The 16,550-nt window shown below is 40.5% G+C and overlaps 1 protein-coding gene across 1 annotated transcript; it reads right to left on the bottom strand.

Annotated features, from left to right (window-relative positions):
• Positions 1-297: 297 nt before the first annotated feature.
• mtfp1 (mitochondrial fission process 1) lies at positions 298-15,144 on the bottom strand. Its single transcript, XM_026173774.1, has 7 exons — positions 14,911-15,144; positions 11,424-11,589; positions 7,781-7,908; positions 6,282-6,514; positions 860-3,194; positions 595-780; positions 298-484 (listed from the first exon to the last, which is right to left on the bottom strand). The coding sequence occupies exons 1-5, from the start codon at positions 14,959-14,961 to the stop codon at positions 3,128-3,130; spliced, it is 645 nt and encodes a 214-aa protein (XP_026029559.1). The 5' UTR covers positions 14,962-15,144; the 3' UTR covers positions 298-484; positions 595-780; positions 860-3,127.
• Positions 15,145-16,550: the final 1,406 nt, after the last annotated feature.

Below are 16,550 nucleotides of genomic sequence, written 5' to 3'. Positions count from 1 at the left end.
AAGTGTACCTAACAAAGTGGCATCTGCATGTGATACATGGTAAAGATTAAACATGTGCAGCATGTGGGCTAAAGAATGATTTTTAGAGCCTGAAAAGAGCAGACAGTGGTTTGGGGACCACCATATCACTTTCATTATATGTAATCACATTGCTTTTTATAGACTTCATCACTGCCTCATTTTTAGGCACCTAGTATGAACAAGTAACACCGAATCAGTCAAGACTTACAAAACAGAGCAGCGTGTTGCAAACATCCTCACATAAACCACAAACAATTGAAATTAGACAAGGACTTGTGAGAGTTACTACAAAACATTTCCTTTATTTAAGCATAACCCTCCTTCTGAGCCTGATAGTAGATTCTGCCTCCTCTCCAGACACACAGGTAGTAGGTCGTGCTCAGCAATCCCACTACAGACACCAGCAGGATGGCTACTACCAGGGCAATTTTCCACACTGCTGATCCTTCAGCTTTTTTGAAGTCTAACAAAGCAGAAGTGTCACAAATCAAATCTTAAGTGTGCAGGATGACCAAAAGAGGTCATTATTAATGCTGTTAGCGATCGTGTTAAAGGCATGAAACCTCAACCCACCTTGTTCCCTCACAAGAAATTGTTCTGGGGTAGTTGATTTCATCTGGTCCTTGGCTTCCAGTGTTCTGGCAACTTCTGATGAACTTTCAGGCATGCCGTCCTGGACTGCTACAAACTGTCCATCGGCATCAACATACTGCGGATTCTCAGTGATAAGCCACTCTTCCTGGGTGTACTGAAGCATGGCTGCAAGTAGATACTCAAAAATATAAGCCAATTTATCAGATCCTGACCCAACAGTAGACGCATGCTGCTGTTTTCTTACCTGAATGACCACCAGGCATGGCCAAAAAGGCCAAAAACACACACCAAAGCACAAACATGATCACAGAAGCTCACAACCAGCTTTCCCTTGGCTTTTTTTAATGCAGCCACCTTATCTACAGAAGTGACATCAGCTGTGTTGTCCTGACTCAATCAAGGCAAATTGCAGCAACTGAGCTCTCAAATCGCCTGCTTTGGTGTCCTTTAGAGAGCCCCCATTTCAGTGGTTAAACTACACCTCTTTCATCAGAAAGTGACAGTCAGTCAAACAGAAATTGACCACACAAAGAGCAAGTTGTTATGCTGCCACTTGAAACAGCAGAGAAGAGTGTTCTTCCAGGAAGTGCATCGTAAAATCCAATATTCTGTCTGAAGTTCAGAGGTGGATACTCGGAGAACGTTAAAGCCATAAATATAAATAACTTGAGAAGCAGGTGTGATGAGATTAAAGCGATCACTGAAACAAACCATGAACAGACACAGATCGTTTATTTCGTTACAGCTTTGGTACAGAATAACAGGACTGCTTAATATCAGATATCCACCAGATATCCACTCTGTGAACACACCGTAATGAATGGAGCTTTAACATTCATCACACTCCATGTTGTGAACTACAGTAAACGAAAGTTTGAGGTTTGACCTTTAATTTTTTTGTCAGTTAAGGCTGAAACTGTGACTCATTATTCCCGCTTGTAACACAGTCACACAAGTCACACATACATTTTAAAGAAACCCCCCCCCCCCCCCCCTCCTTTTTTTGCAGCATGCAAATCAGAAATGTTGAAACTGAATAAGAGCATTTTCACAAGGGTGGCACCGGTACACTTTCTAATCAAGGCAGGCATTTTGACATGTCACAGCAGGAAAAGCACTGGTGTAATCGATGACATCAATATGTCATTCAAGTGTCCCGATTCCCTTTAGCACAGCTGATCAGTACATTAACTGCAAGCAGACTTCAGAGCCTCTACGCTTCCTGCTATTACAAATGAAAATAAGACTAAAATCAGGCTGAAAAACACCACAAAGTAAACGTGCTTACAGTAAGATGATAACATTAAATACTGCACATCCTGGAGATTTGAGTATGTGTTTTAATGGAAACCCCCCTCAAACAAAACAAAACAAAGCAGTGCTTAGGTGATCTTGTGACTGGCATCACTTCTTTGTGTCACCACGTGAAACATCACAGGCTTTTCCCTCACTGACAAAAATAAAACAGCGTGACACAAACATGTTAAACAAAGGTTATTGCTGATGGCCTTTACCTCAGTGTTTCAGCTAAAAAAAAGTGACATCTAATCAAAGTATCGCGCTACATTTTCATCAAAATTTGTGCGCACTCACGAGACGGGAAAACGATGTCCATTTACTGGCAAGTTACTTTTTCCCTTGCATAGTTCAGCATGAGATTCAGCACACGTCTCTTGACGTCTCAAAGAACTGCTTATAAGCACAGAGTATCTGCATATTTCTGAATCCCTTAAACATTTTTAGCAAATCTATTAAACTGGCCCTTTGGACAGTGATCATTCAAAGTCTGATCAATCAGTTTAATCTGAGGCCTACAGGAATCAACACTCTTGGTGCCAGAGAGACATGTAGTTATAGATCTAACATCTTCAGACTGCAGCAAATTACACTGTAGTCCACACTGCTCTGGTAATGTATACACAGATGCTTGTAAAGAATGCTTTCACTAACCTTCCAAGTAAGAAAACCCTTTCAAAAAAAGGACAAAAACAAAGTCAAACTTTAAGTTGGCAATGAATAACAGAATGGCTTTTTGGCCTGTCATTACAGTACCGCTGAATATGGCTAATAAATACAGCAAGTGAAGCCTCAGAGTAACAGTTCACATTGTGCTGTGTCTCTATAAGATATCAGGAGTATGGTAAAAATATATATATGTATACCGCTCCCAAAGAGCAGAGGTTCACTGTACTATGTAAAGTACTTTTTTTAACCCATCATATCCATTTAAATATTTTGCTGTCACCACCCAGATCGCCCCTGAGAGTTTTAAATTCCCCAAAAGGGATATTTCACACAGTCAGTTTTCACTTCTTATCTATCTTAACTAATGTAGTACATTTCATAGTTCTGCAATTAAAAAAAAAAACTACAGTATTATAGTTTATCTGACTAATTGTGGACTAATCTCATTTCATGGATCCCTTCTTTACACATCAGCAATGTGTCTGTACAGACAGACTGGACTCCTGCTCAGTTAGAAGGGGGACAGTCTGTCCTCCGTGATCCCTCCTTATTTGTGCTTCTCTTCATCACCGTAGACCTTCCGAAGGCTGGAGTCCAGCAGGTAATCCACTGACCTGCAGAGAACATGGGAGTGAAAATGCTTTTATTTACCATGAAATTATTTCTGGTTCCATTTCCTAAAGCAGAAGTGCTGCAAAGAACACTTCTGCTTTCAACGGCTGCTGTTATGCAACGTTTTATCAGCGAGTGATAGCGGCTGAATTTGCTTATAAAGGGAAGGTAGTTGTACATGTAATATTGTGCAGCACCCATATTTTAAATAAATAACCTCTCTTATTTTATCTACTTTTTTTTTTTTTAACTTACTGAGATTCTTATTCTGTTCTGCTGTATTTTATTTAGGTTTTTACCTATGAGATCCTTTCCTTTATGTTAATTTATTTTTTCTGTTTTAATCAAGTTCTTTATTTGGGGAATCAACCTGGGTAGTGTCAGAAAGGATGAGATTGCCCTTACAAGTGGTGGGGCTTCCCCCCAAGGGAGGGACTCTTTCATTATAGACAAGCTGAAGACATTAGTTGGGGAGGGACTCAGACCAGAGTGGTACTCCTCTGCACCTACGGGGGGAAGTTAAGGTTGTGGTGGAATCTGGCCAGGATGGCTCCCGTATGCTAGATGAGGTGTTTCAGGTACAGTTGTGGTCAAAAGTTTACATACACTTGTAAAGAATATAATATAATGTCTCTACCGAGTGTCCCGTTATTTCTAAAACTCTGATTTTTCTCTGATAGAGTGATTGGAACAGATACTTCTTTGTCACAAAAAACATTCATGAAGTTTGGTTCTTTAATGACTTTATTATGGGTTAACAGAAAAAAGTGATCACATCTGCTGGGTCAGAAATATACATACAGCAGTGCTAATATTTGGTTACATGTCCCTTAGCCATTTTCACTTCAATTAGGTGCTTTTGGTAGCCATCCACAAGCTTCTGGTTGAATCTTTGACCACTCCTCTTGACAGAATTGGTGCAGTTCAGTTAAATTTGATGGCTTTCTGACATGGACTTGTTTCTTCAGCATTGTCCACGTTTTCAATGGGGTTTAAGTCAGGACTTTGAGAAGGCCATTCTAAAACCCTTATTCTAGCCTGATTTAGCAATTCCTTTACCACTTTTGATGTGTGTTTGGGGTCATTGTCCGTTTGGAACACCCAACTGCGCCCAAGACCCAACCTTCATGCTGATGATTTTAGGTTATGTTGAAGAATGTGAAGGTAATCCTCCTTCTTCATTGTCCCATTTACTCTCTGTAAATCACCAGTTCCATTGGCAGCAAAACAGCCCCACAGCATAATACTCCCACCACCATGCTTGATTGTAGGCATGGTGTTCTTGGGGTCAAAGGCCTCACCTTTTCTCCTCCAAACATATCGCTGGGCATTATGGCCAAAAAGCTCGATTTTTGTTTAGTCTGACCACAGAACTTTCCTCCAGAAGGTCTTATCTTTGTCCACATGATCAGCAGCAAACTTCAGTCGAGCCTTAAGGTGCCGCTTTTGGAGCAAGGGCTTCCTTCTTGCACGGCAGCCTCTCAGTCCATGGAGATGCAAAACACGTTTAACTGTGGACAATGACACCTGTGTTCCAGCAGCTTCTAATTCTTGGCAGATCTGCCTTTTGGTGATTCTTGGTTGACTCTTCATCCTCCTGACCAATTTTCTCTCAGCAGCAGGTGATAGCTTGCATTCTCTTCCTGATCTTGGCAGTGATGAAACAGTGCCATGCACTTTATACTTACAAACAATTGTTTGCACTGTTGCTCTTGGGACATGCAGCTGCTTTGAAATGGCCCCAAGTGACTTTCCTGACTTGTTCAAGTCAATAATTCGCTTTTTCAGATCCATGCTGAGCTCCTTTGACTTTCCCATTGTAGCATTTGTGGGCGTTTGTATCCAATGAGCCCTATTTAACCTGTCTAAGAGAAGTCACCAGCTGTAGTCACTCATAATCACTCACAAGAAGTTAAGAGGCCATGCTATGAAGCTCAGTTCACTGACAACTTTCTAAGTCACCAAAATTGCTAATTCATGTTGCTGTATGTATAATTTTGACCCAGCAGATGTGATCACTTTTTTCTGTTAACCCATAATAAAGTCATTAAAGAACCAAACTTCATGAATGTTTTTTGTGACAAAGAAGTATCTGTTCCAATCACTCTATCAGAGAAAAATCAGAGTTTTAGAAATAACGGGACACTCAGTAGATCCATTATGTTATATTCTTTACAAGTGTATGTAAACTTTTGACCACAACTGTATGTCCACCTGAGGATCCTCCTGGAGGTGGTGGCCTCGGAGAGTTGGTGTGAGCAACTCCGCTCAGACTGCTGCACCCGAGACCAAGTAACTATCAGAAAATAGATGGATATTTAAGGCTCTTTTTTTAACTTTGTGTTTAATGTTTTGGTTGTAACAAAGAAATTCCCCAAACTTTGGGATAAAATTAATCACCAATTAATATTCCTCTTTTTTTTATTATTATTAATGACCACTATACATTGTGCTTAGGGTAGTGTAACCTTTTCAGGCTTCATCAACAAGGGATGATATAAAACATTTCAGCTCTTTAAACTAAAAGCTTTAAACTAATTAGGTGTAATTTTTACAAATATTTCTGAATTTTTAGCATGACTTTTTTTGTATTTTTTGCTTGTTTTTTTTTAGGTATTTTAAGGAATACATCTAGCATTATTCTACTCCCATGAAAAAACAAGCAATGCATTTCTTCTTTCATGTGTCTCACATGTCTCAAAACACCTGGGCCCTGTATATTTTATCCTTTAAGTAGCAGTGAATAGGACATTTGTTGGGGAAAGACAAATCCCATGAAGACATAATACTGCTGAGCCACTAAATGTGTTACAGTAGAAACATTTGAAAAATCATGTTAAAAATAATCTATTTAAACATATACAACACAGGCTTTAATAGGATTTAATATGATGTCAGTCCGGGAAGGCTATCCACAAGGTTTAGGAGTGCGTTTATCATTCTTCCACAAGCCCACTTGTGAGGTGTTGGAAGATCCATGTTTTATGGACCTTGCTTTGTGCACTGGTATGCAGTCATGTTGGAACAGGAAGTGCCATTGAATTCAATGATTTGGATGAGTGAGTGAATATACTGTAACTTGTGCTTACCTGTCTATTGGAGTGATGATGAAGGGGATTGTAGAGAGACCTATAGCAGTGGTGGTCCACTTGCGGACAGGTAATGGCCACCTCGTGGTCCTTCCTAACAGGTACAGCGACGCGGCACACACACGATTAATGGTAAATCCTGGGATGATCACGGATGCAAGAGCCTGCCACACAAATGTGTCCACCACTGCCACAGCAACCTTTGTTGTCCTCCCTGGGTTGTCCCCATGAGCCTTGAGACACAGTTGGATATTTGGAAAAATGAGGGTTGTCACAACTGTTGTGGTCAGGTTTTAAACACAGTTAATGATGAAAGTTTCAAGAAGCAGTGAAGGGGATAAGCAAGTTTAGCTGGACTTTTCAATTGAACCAAAAGCTACAAGCAGCAATATGAAAAATGCATTCTCTTTTAGTCTGAAGATCACTTGTACCACCTTTTGCAAAAAATGAAGAAAAAAAAAGTTTCCATTAATTTATTTTAAACTATGATCAAATTCAATTTTGCAGTTGCAACTATGAGGTGTTAAAAGGAATGCACAGTCTCCCTAGATCTCGTATTAGGTTGACATCATGACACACAGACATTTATTGAGATAGTAAATGTTTGCTTACAGCTGTGCCAAATGATCTATGTCCCAAGTTTGGTTTAGCAAATCAGTGGGACAAATTTCAGAATTTTTTGCCTTGAGGTTCAAGAAGAAAAAAGAATACAAAGAAAGAACAATAAGAGGAAAATAGAAACATGTCTGTGTTTCTTTATGATCCTTTCAGATAGTGGACACTTGTGGGGCTTATAACCCATTAAAAACATATATATTTACTTGCCAGTTTTAGTATGTAAAAGTCAAACTGTTAAAATAAAAACACTTATAAAGTACCATGTCTCAAGATCAAATCCATTCCAGGGATCTCGGATCAACTAAGGTCATTTTCACACCTATGGTTCATTTATTATGGTCCAATTTAGATGATGGGTTTGCAAACTTGTAGCTTTTCTCTGTGGTTTGGTTTCTGTTCACACAGAAAAATCCAAGGGAACTCCAATCAAACTAACATGTGTCACTACAACCCAAGTGAGAATGTCCAGTCTGCTTATTGGCCAGATGTGTCTGGGGCGGGAGGAATAAAAGTAAATACAGGAAAGAAAGTGTTGTGTTCTGGACTATTGGAGAACATGAGCGAATTTACATTCATTTTCACAGCTAGTTGCAAGCCTGTACAGACCTTTGCACATCTAAAGTACCATGCTGGATCCTGAGCACATGTGACTAGGGGTTGTTTTTTTACACACAAACTTGCAATGTACACCTGGTAGTTGGTAAATATCAAGGTCAGACAAACACAAATGAATCTCAGCAAGGGGGAAAACGAATTAGAATTCAACTTAAAGTCACTAAAAGCTAAGATGTAATTAAACCCTTTCCTTGTTACATAAAAATGAAAATGTACCCTATAAGGTGTATTAATGAAGATACAATAAACTAATGGCAATATCTCACCACAGCTGCTTTCTTCCCTTTGTCCACGGCATCAGCAGTAACATATGCAGTGGCCACAGCATAGCTGCCCCATACCAAGCTCACTGGCACAAGAGCACGAAAGGCCTCCCCGACTTCGTTGGCATACCCTGTGGGAACAGAGATATAAATGCATTCTAAGTCTGCTTTACATACACAATAGCCTATCAGGTGCTGAAGCTCCAGAGCAGAAAGCTAATTAACAGTTCTAAACTTTTATTCATAATAATAAAGAATTTATGATATTCAAAGTAGAGGATCTCTGCAGTATTTATTTATAAGCTAGATCGCAGGACAGGATACAAATTCTGAAACGAAGGGGCTAATAAAGAGCTGTATCTCTTTCCATTTCCATTCCAATGATGGTGGAATGACTTACACTTCCTAGATCTTTTATTAAGAAGTCCCCTGCGCCATATCCCATAGTACATGAACATCACTGGTACAATTAACACCAGTCACACAGAAGCATTATCTTTGGTTCAGTGACAACAGAACCAGTGGAGCGTGGTGGAGTCAAATTCTGCTGCTGCTCTATGATTACATCAAGGGTACTGCGGGCAAAACTGAAGCTACTGTTCAAGCACTGCCAACATGTCTGTCACAAGCTTTGTGTTTTAACACATCAAAAATCAGCTGAATCACATGTAATCAAAAATAGTCTGAGTATACACGATGTAGTGCTTGTTTTTGTCTCGACCACAAGTCACATAAAACTAAAAGAAAGAGCAGTCAGAGTAGCAGCAACTGTATACAAAAGACAGAGGTTACCGAATACCAAGCGATTGATTGAAGTATAGGCAAACATCATGGATCTTATAATGTTACGATTGGTGTTTTCACAAAGAACGTAGGCCACAAGACGACCTTCTACAAAAACCAGCCATGGCAAAAGTTGCTGAACTGGAGGAATAAATGCCTTGCAGTCTGAACCAGTTCCAAACACACCTGACAGTGATCACATCATAATAGAAATAAAAATCAGGCTAAACAAGAACTGCAACACTTCAAGTATATGCACAATTGGTTTGGCTGCAGCTTTTAACATAGCTCACACTGGTTTTCAGTCATTTCAAGGTTGTTTTGGGTTTTGTTTTTTGACAATATCAACACAATTCCACCTTCTTAACCTGTTCCACCTACTAAATTTGCTTTCCTGCTACTTCCTCCACTTACCCAAACTGAAAATGACTGTTTTGACAATCCAGGACTTATTGCTGAGGCACAGGTGCAAGGAGACACACTGAGACTGCAGTGAGATATCTAAAAAATAACTCAAACTGTCATTTTTCACAACTCACCTCTTGTGTATTTTGCCAAGGTTTAAATTAAGAATGGCTGCTTTGACTCTGTCTCCTAAGGTTTAAAGGGGAGAGAGACCATTTGACTTCAGCATCAGCACACAGTTCAAGGTCATGCATCTCTTATGGTATGGGGGTACATTACTGCCTATAGAACTGGCAGCTGGCACATCTGGAAAAGCATTACCAATGCTGAAAGGTTTTAGAGCAACATGCTCCCATCCAGACAGTGCTTGCATACTTCAGCAGGACTATACTAAACCACAAACTGTGTCTATTACAGCAGAATGGCTTCATAGTCAAATAGTCCAGGTGCTGAACTGGCCTGCCTGCAGTCCAGATTTTCTTCCAACTGAAAAGACAATTAATGCATCATGAAACGAAAAATGCAGCAAAGAAGACCCAAGACTGCTGAGCATCTAGAGTCCTATATCAGACAAGGACGGAACAATATTCCTCTCCCAAAAGTCAAGCAACTGACCTCAGTTCCCAGACATTTATGGACTATTGTTACAAGAAGGGGGGGATGCTACACAGCAGTAATCATGGCTACGTCCCAAAGTCCCAGATTTCATCACATGGTACACTTTCATTTTAAATATTTGACTGTTACTGCCCAGATCAGCTACTGGATTTGGACCAGAAGGTGAGAGTAACATTAACCAAAAGATAAGAGCCCTTCTTTTCTACAGTGCATGCCATCAAATGTACTGATGAGGTAATCTAAGAAAGCACTGTCTAATAAGAAAATATGCCATGACTGCTGTTTGCCCAGCAAGACAGGAACGTTAGTTAGAGAGATTGGGTATGTTTTATGTGCTCACAAGATAAGATAAGCAGCAGCGATAAGGACCACAAATGCTGAAAAAGATAGCAGGACGTGGGTGATAAAAGTGACGTTTAGAGATTTCCATGAACAATTAGTGAGTGCTCACGTACGCAGCGGGGCAATTCTGCTGCATTATTTATTAGCATCAGATTATAAAAGTAAATTGGTATTAATCTACAAGCACAGCAGACAAGCCACTGTCTCTTCTATTGCCATCCACCAATAAATAGCCTCCTGTGTTTCACTGCCAAAACACTTGGATTTGGGGGGGGGAAAAGTGCGCCATTCAATACTTTGTGGTAACATGCTCAAAATATCTCTAAAACAACCAAACGTAAGGAATTTAAGTAATCTCAAAGGTCATTAATGGATCTTCCTACTAATTTAACTGATTATTTTGTTATAATTAAGATCAGTTAAGTTTGAGTTGGATAACCACCACCTGGCAATTTCATCGCAGTATGGAGACATGTAATATTAATAATAATTTCATGTAGAAATGTGTAATGTTTCTTAATGTACAGAATAATATAGCTGGAAAACAAAAAACTGATGGTTAATACTTTTAGGTCACCCTTGTGCTGCCAAAACAGCTCGGACCTGACCTCAGGGGGTGTCCTGTATTTTGTCACCAGGAAATTATCAGCAGATCCTTTGTGTCCAGCAGGTTACTCTGCCCTTCACGTTGGGAGCTTGGGGAATCTGGACGCTGGGACAGTATCCGCCTCTGTTATTCACGTTCGAGGTTTTTGTCAGGTGGAGGGCTGCTTTTGCCATGAGTGGCATGCTTGACCTTCAGTGCTTTTAAGTTAAAGTCAAAGTAGCATCCACATGAATACCGGCACACATCGTAATAAGATCATTATTGCAGCTGAATTAACATGTAGGTGCTTTCACTGTTGCGGCATATTGACACATACAAAAATGACAGGAATGCACATTACGCCGCATACACACTGCTACTACCGTGTTACTGCTGCCTAGTATATGTTATGAAAGCTGAGGAGGCATGTAGCCTGTGGGAACAGCTGCAGAGTTGATGCCCTTCAGGACTGGTTGCTGCTCGCGCCCTCCCTCGCTGTAATAGCTGGTAGAGATGGGGAAGTAAAGGGAGAAATACACTAACCTTAAATAGGATCACGCCTGGCCGTTTCTCAGTGGTTGAGTCACTGTCTCAACTTGCTTGTCAACTGCCTTCACTGAGTGATTTTAAGGGCTAACCGGGACAACTACACGCCGTGGAGTTAGTAGCGCACTGCGTCTTACATAACAGTGTGGAAACAAAACCGCGACACTGCCGAGCATACCTTCAATGCTTCAAAAGTATACCATGCAGTAATAAAACGACCTTGAACAGGCAACTTTACTATAAATACATATTGAGGAGAGTGGTTAGCTGCCTTTGCTAACTCCGAGCTAGCTAGCATTTGGTCCACACTCTGTCCCGGCAGTGAATTTAGCGCAGGTAACCAGAAACCAATTAAACAACACATACCCAGGAAGCGGACCCACGTATCTCGATAAATGTCCACCGTTTTCTCCAGCTGTTCTTTAGTGGGATCCATGGTTTCCTGCCTTCCTTCACACCACCCCGCTGCCAAACTCTGAGAGGGGGCGTGGTCTCCTTCACAACATCCACTCCGCCGACCAATCTCCTGTGCCTGCGAGCCAACACAGGGCGGCAGCAACATATTACAGTGTAGGTTTTCAGAATCAGAATACTTTATTGATCCCTGGGGGAAATTATTTAATTTATTTAATAATATAATTTAATTATTTCAGTAGTGATGTGCAATACTACTGATTTCCTTTCCGATCCGATACCAAGTAATATTCAGGGTGGTATCGACGATACTGATCCGATACCGATGCTTTGTACAAAAACGTATTTTATTTATTGTATCTCAAATTATAGCGTCATACTGATTACAGGACATCAGATTACTTGTTCTTATCACTTAATAATAGCAAGTTCATCATATAGAAATAAAAAAAACTGAACTTGTGTACTATTTGAACACCTTGCCTGCCTGCAGCACTAAAGGACTCCGTGAGAGACGTTTGTCTCGCCCTAGCAGCACCTGTCCCTGTCCTCCTCTTCAGTTCGCCTCAACATACACTCCTCATATTCTGTGATATGATTTACTCTGAGGGGTTTGACAAGGTTAGTGGTGTTGCCACAACCCTACATGCCAACCCTCCCGATTTTTCCGGGAGAATACCGAATTTCAGTGCCCCTCCCGAAAATCTCCCGGAGCCACCATTCTCCCGAATTTCTCCCGATTTTCCATTCAACAAAATTGAAAAACCATTTCGCAGAATTCATAGCATGGCCCAGCCAATTCCAGTTTCCAACAATGGCGGCAGCTACTTAGTTTTAATATGACTCTTATTTCTCTTTCTGGGTCGCAAAAAAACTTTTAACATATTTTCACACAGCTGAATAAACGTCAAACAGAAAACTGATTAAACAGAAGTGTGAGACGGTCGAGAGTTTACGCCAGCGCCCGGTTATATTTTAGATAGCAAGGAGCAGATGACAGAGTTTCACTCATCAGCCTTAAGCAACAAATAGTTCTGCATCTTTCCCCCGTGTTGGGAGCACACACAGCAATCAGAGAGGCAGATCAATGAGCACTCTGTGTGTCCCAATTCATGGGTTCACAGGCCGGGTGAGGCTGTGAAATGGGACGGTCTAGCCTTCAGATTTGCATCACCAGCTGTTCCCACCCTTACCACCTCTCCCCATTGGTAACAGTGGGAAATGATGGATGCTGAAACTCTAATGGCTCTCTTTCTAATCTTTTTATTAATTACAGAGCTGTCCTGGACAGGTTTTTTAACAATGAGGACACTAGACCTGATTTTCGCCTGAGCCAGGGAGTCTCGGAAAGTGCTGCTGAATCTGATTAAACAGGATCAGACACATGGTTGTGGTGCAACATTTGAGGTCCTTGTTTTTCTTTTCTGGCTGGCAAATGGAGCAGCCTACAGAGTTGTTTCCAGAGTGTTTGCAATACCTCATTCCACTGTTCATCACATCATCCACAGGGTCCCAGAGGAGGTGGTGGCTATTCGCCATCAGATCATCCCCCTCCCTCAGACCCCTGATCTGCACGACCTAGACGTCGTGTCTCATGGGTTTGCAGGGCTAGCAAGACACAGAGCCTTTTTGAAAGCAGCTGGTTCAATTGACAGCTGCCATGTCTGCATTAAGCCTCCCAGTGGCCCTGATGGTTAGTGCTACAGGAACAGAAAATTGTTCCCATCAATAAACCTACAGGCAGTTTGTGACGCTTCCTTGATACATATGTGGGCCGGCCTGGGTCAGTGCATGACTCCAGGGTGCTCCGCAACAGCCCACTGTACAGGCAGGCCCGTTACCCTCCTCCAGGGCATTTCATCCCCGCAGATGGAGGGTACCCATGTCTCCAACATCAGCTCCCCCTAATTACTCCCTACAAGAGGCCAGTCCAAGGTGTAGGAGCCTGTGCGCTTCAACTCATCATTCCATGGCACACTCTATTATCCGGTCTTTAAGTGACATATGAACCCAGGTCTAAACTACTCTGCATTCATCAAGGCTGTTGTAATTGTTAACATGTTCTAATGCTTCTTATCTTGTTCTATTCAATCTGAACAAGCCCCTAAAAAAAAGCCAGTGATCACGGTCGGCCTCTCTTGGTTTTTATTACCAGTATTCATTTTAAAGCTCAGTTTTTAAAACCTTACAAGTAAGTACAGCCCAGCCTATGCAGCAGTATAGTTGTCAAGGGGTGGAATGGACAAGTTTAACTTTAAGTGTTTTTATTTTGCATGTGTTGCTGTGTTTTATTAGTTTTTATCTTTTAATATTGTACAGTGTTTTCTTCTTATGGTTTTAGTGCATGTTTTTATTGTATTTTTTGTTAACTTGTCCTGGAGAGACTCCGCCCTTCCCTGATTACTAACTTAGCACACCTGGGAGGTCACAGAGGCCCAATAAGAGGGCCGGACAGGAGAGAGGAGAGATGGCGAGGTAGCTGATGGTTGGTGGCTGCCACGTTTGGACACGGGAACAGCTAATGACAGGACTTTCGTCAGGACTTCCGGTTGAGTGAATGCTGGTGTGCCTGGCTGCCACTGCTCACCTGTTATTGTGTGGATGCCCCAAAGGGCATCCACACTATTGAGATCCTGTTTCTCTTTAAACTTTATTCTTATAGTTGCTCCGCGTTTTTCGGCACTTAACTACTCCCTCAGTTTTCAGCCGATTTTCTCAGTTCAAACTCTAAACTGTTCTGCTCTTTCTGCTAATTCTAGCTATATCTTTTGGTGTTTATTGCTATTATACTTTTTAAAATATTACACTTTTTTCCTTTTTTTTGTCCCATTGAAATGAATGGAAAACTTCCACAATTCTGCTAAAACTTTCTTGTCTTTGAAACTTAACTACATGCTCATACTTTCACCTAGAAACTCCATTCAAACTTTAAAACGTTCTCAAATGATTGGGCTATTCCTGTGTGATTCAGCTTTTGCATATCTTTTACCGTTTTCATGTAATGACTCTTTAAGTTTTCAGTTGCAACTTTGTGATTTTTCAGAAAATACATGCGTTGCTATGGTTGCTATGCAATTAACTCCCAGTGAGTACTGGTGCGTTCTGAATTTTCTCTTCATGTCTGAACAACTTCTTGCTACTCGTTCAATTTCCACTCAAGCCCCACAAATTATACATCAAAACATAGGTATTTTTGCTGGCTTTAAGACAGTGTTACGGTTTTTTCACAATTTGCCTCGAAGTGACACAAGGTCTAAAAACTCCCCATTCAAAGTCTATGGGGAGGTTGTGAAAGTCAGAGCTGAAATACTGAAACTGAAGGCATTTTCAAATCGTCATATCTCCTTAACGAAGCAAAGTTAAGACATGAGGCTTGTCCCCGTATATCTTCAGACACTCCTGACGCTCACAATTCAAGAATTATTTTCTCACCTATTACCGTTCTGAGATGAGTTAGACTTGTTTGAGGGGTGGAAATCTGTCCTCTCATTTTTCAAACTCCGAAAATGAAGCCGTTTCTTCTCTCGTCATAGCTCCGCGACGGAGATACAAAGAGCTATGTAAATCGCAGTCAAAGTACACCAAAGTCCGCTGATTCACCCAGTGCAAGAATTATGCTTCTATGCCACCTAGTTTTTGAGTTACACGACGTTTTGTAGCTCCGAAAAACGGCGTTTTTCGCCTCTCACCGCGATCTAATTCTGACTGCTCATCACCCTTTTTTTCAAGGCGCCCCGCCCCCTTTCCAGGTGGCGTGGTTGGTAATGACACGGATCTTCAGACCGAAGGTCGTGGGTTCGATTCCACCTTCACCCACATGTTTTTTTCACTACAAATTTATACACTATCACAGACCTGTAATTTATATTGCTAATTTACTACAATTCTGCAAAGTTTTATGATTTTAGCAGCTTTTCTGATATGGACCTCAGATTCTTGTTAACAGTCCATGGCAGAAATACATACAAGTACACAGCCTGATGAAGCAGACAGAAGCAGTACCTCTGATTGGTTCAGCATTTTCACCTCTTATCAGCACAAATCTCAGCCTCTTCTGCTGTTTTCACCTCTTTTCTGCTAATTTGAGCTTCTGCTCCACAGTGCACTCAGCCTCTTCTGCTGTTTTCATTAGAATTTTAAGCTTTTCCACCTTTTTTCAGTTACGTGAGAACCAGTTTGGCTCAATGAGTAGCTGAAAAATATCAGCCTCTTCTGCTGTTTTAGCAGGATTTCAGAGTTCAGCTTTTTCACTTGTTTTAAGCACAAATTTCAGTTTCTTTACCTCATTTCACAACAAAGTTCTTCCTCTTCACCTCTTTTCTGCTAATTTGAGCTTCTGCTCCACAGTGCACATTTTCCCTCTCATCATATCTTTGCTTGTGACCAGAACTCATTTGGCTCAGAGGGTAGGGCAGCTGTCGTGAGACCCGGTGCACTGTAAAAACTGTGACTAGAGGTTACTTAAAAAAGTTATGGCAACAAAGTGACACTTGAAATAATTAAGTAGATTTTAATTTCAAAAGATTTATGTAAAATGTAGAGAAAATGTTAATTAAATCCAAATAGAAAACAAAAGTAGATATTAATAGAATTAAACTGTAAATATGTGTTGGATTTAGGGTCAAAATCTCAAACTGAAGGTTGAAATTGCCCAACTTTACCAAAAAAAATAATTGATATGAAATAAGTCTCTGAGAAAAATTACTTTGAATTTACTAACTATCTGGCAAAGGTTTAGTAAAAACTTCCTAAAATATCCATTACAAAGAAATGAAATCTTCTTGTTTTTTTCAGTAAAACTCAAATTGGATTCAATAATTTTCCAAATAAACCTTAAAAATAATGACTGAATAATAAGAGAAAATGAAATGGATTTTACTTATTTTCTGAGTAAAATGAATCAATTTCACAAAGAAAACATCAAAACAGTAATTTGTTTTATTGTGGAAAATAAAACACAGTAATTTATAATATAACATTTTTCTGCTCGTATACACTGAATTCTCATCAACAATCTCCTGATCTCCTAAATACATTCCTCTGCTGTAAATTTGTTTTAGTGTCATAAACAGTTTATCA

The sequence above is a fragment of the Astatotilapia calliptera genome, chromosome 7, assembly GCF_900246225.1.
Source record: "Astatotilapia calliptera chromosome 7, fAstCal1.2, whole genome shotgun sequence".
NCBI lineage: Eukaryota > Metazoa > Chordata > Actinopteri > Cichliformes > Cichlidae > Astatotilapia > Astatotilapia calliptera.
This window is presented reverse-complemented; position numbering and strand designations above follow the sequence as displayed.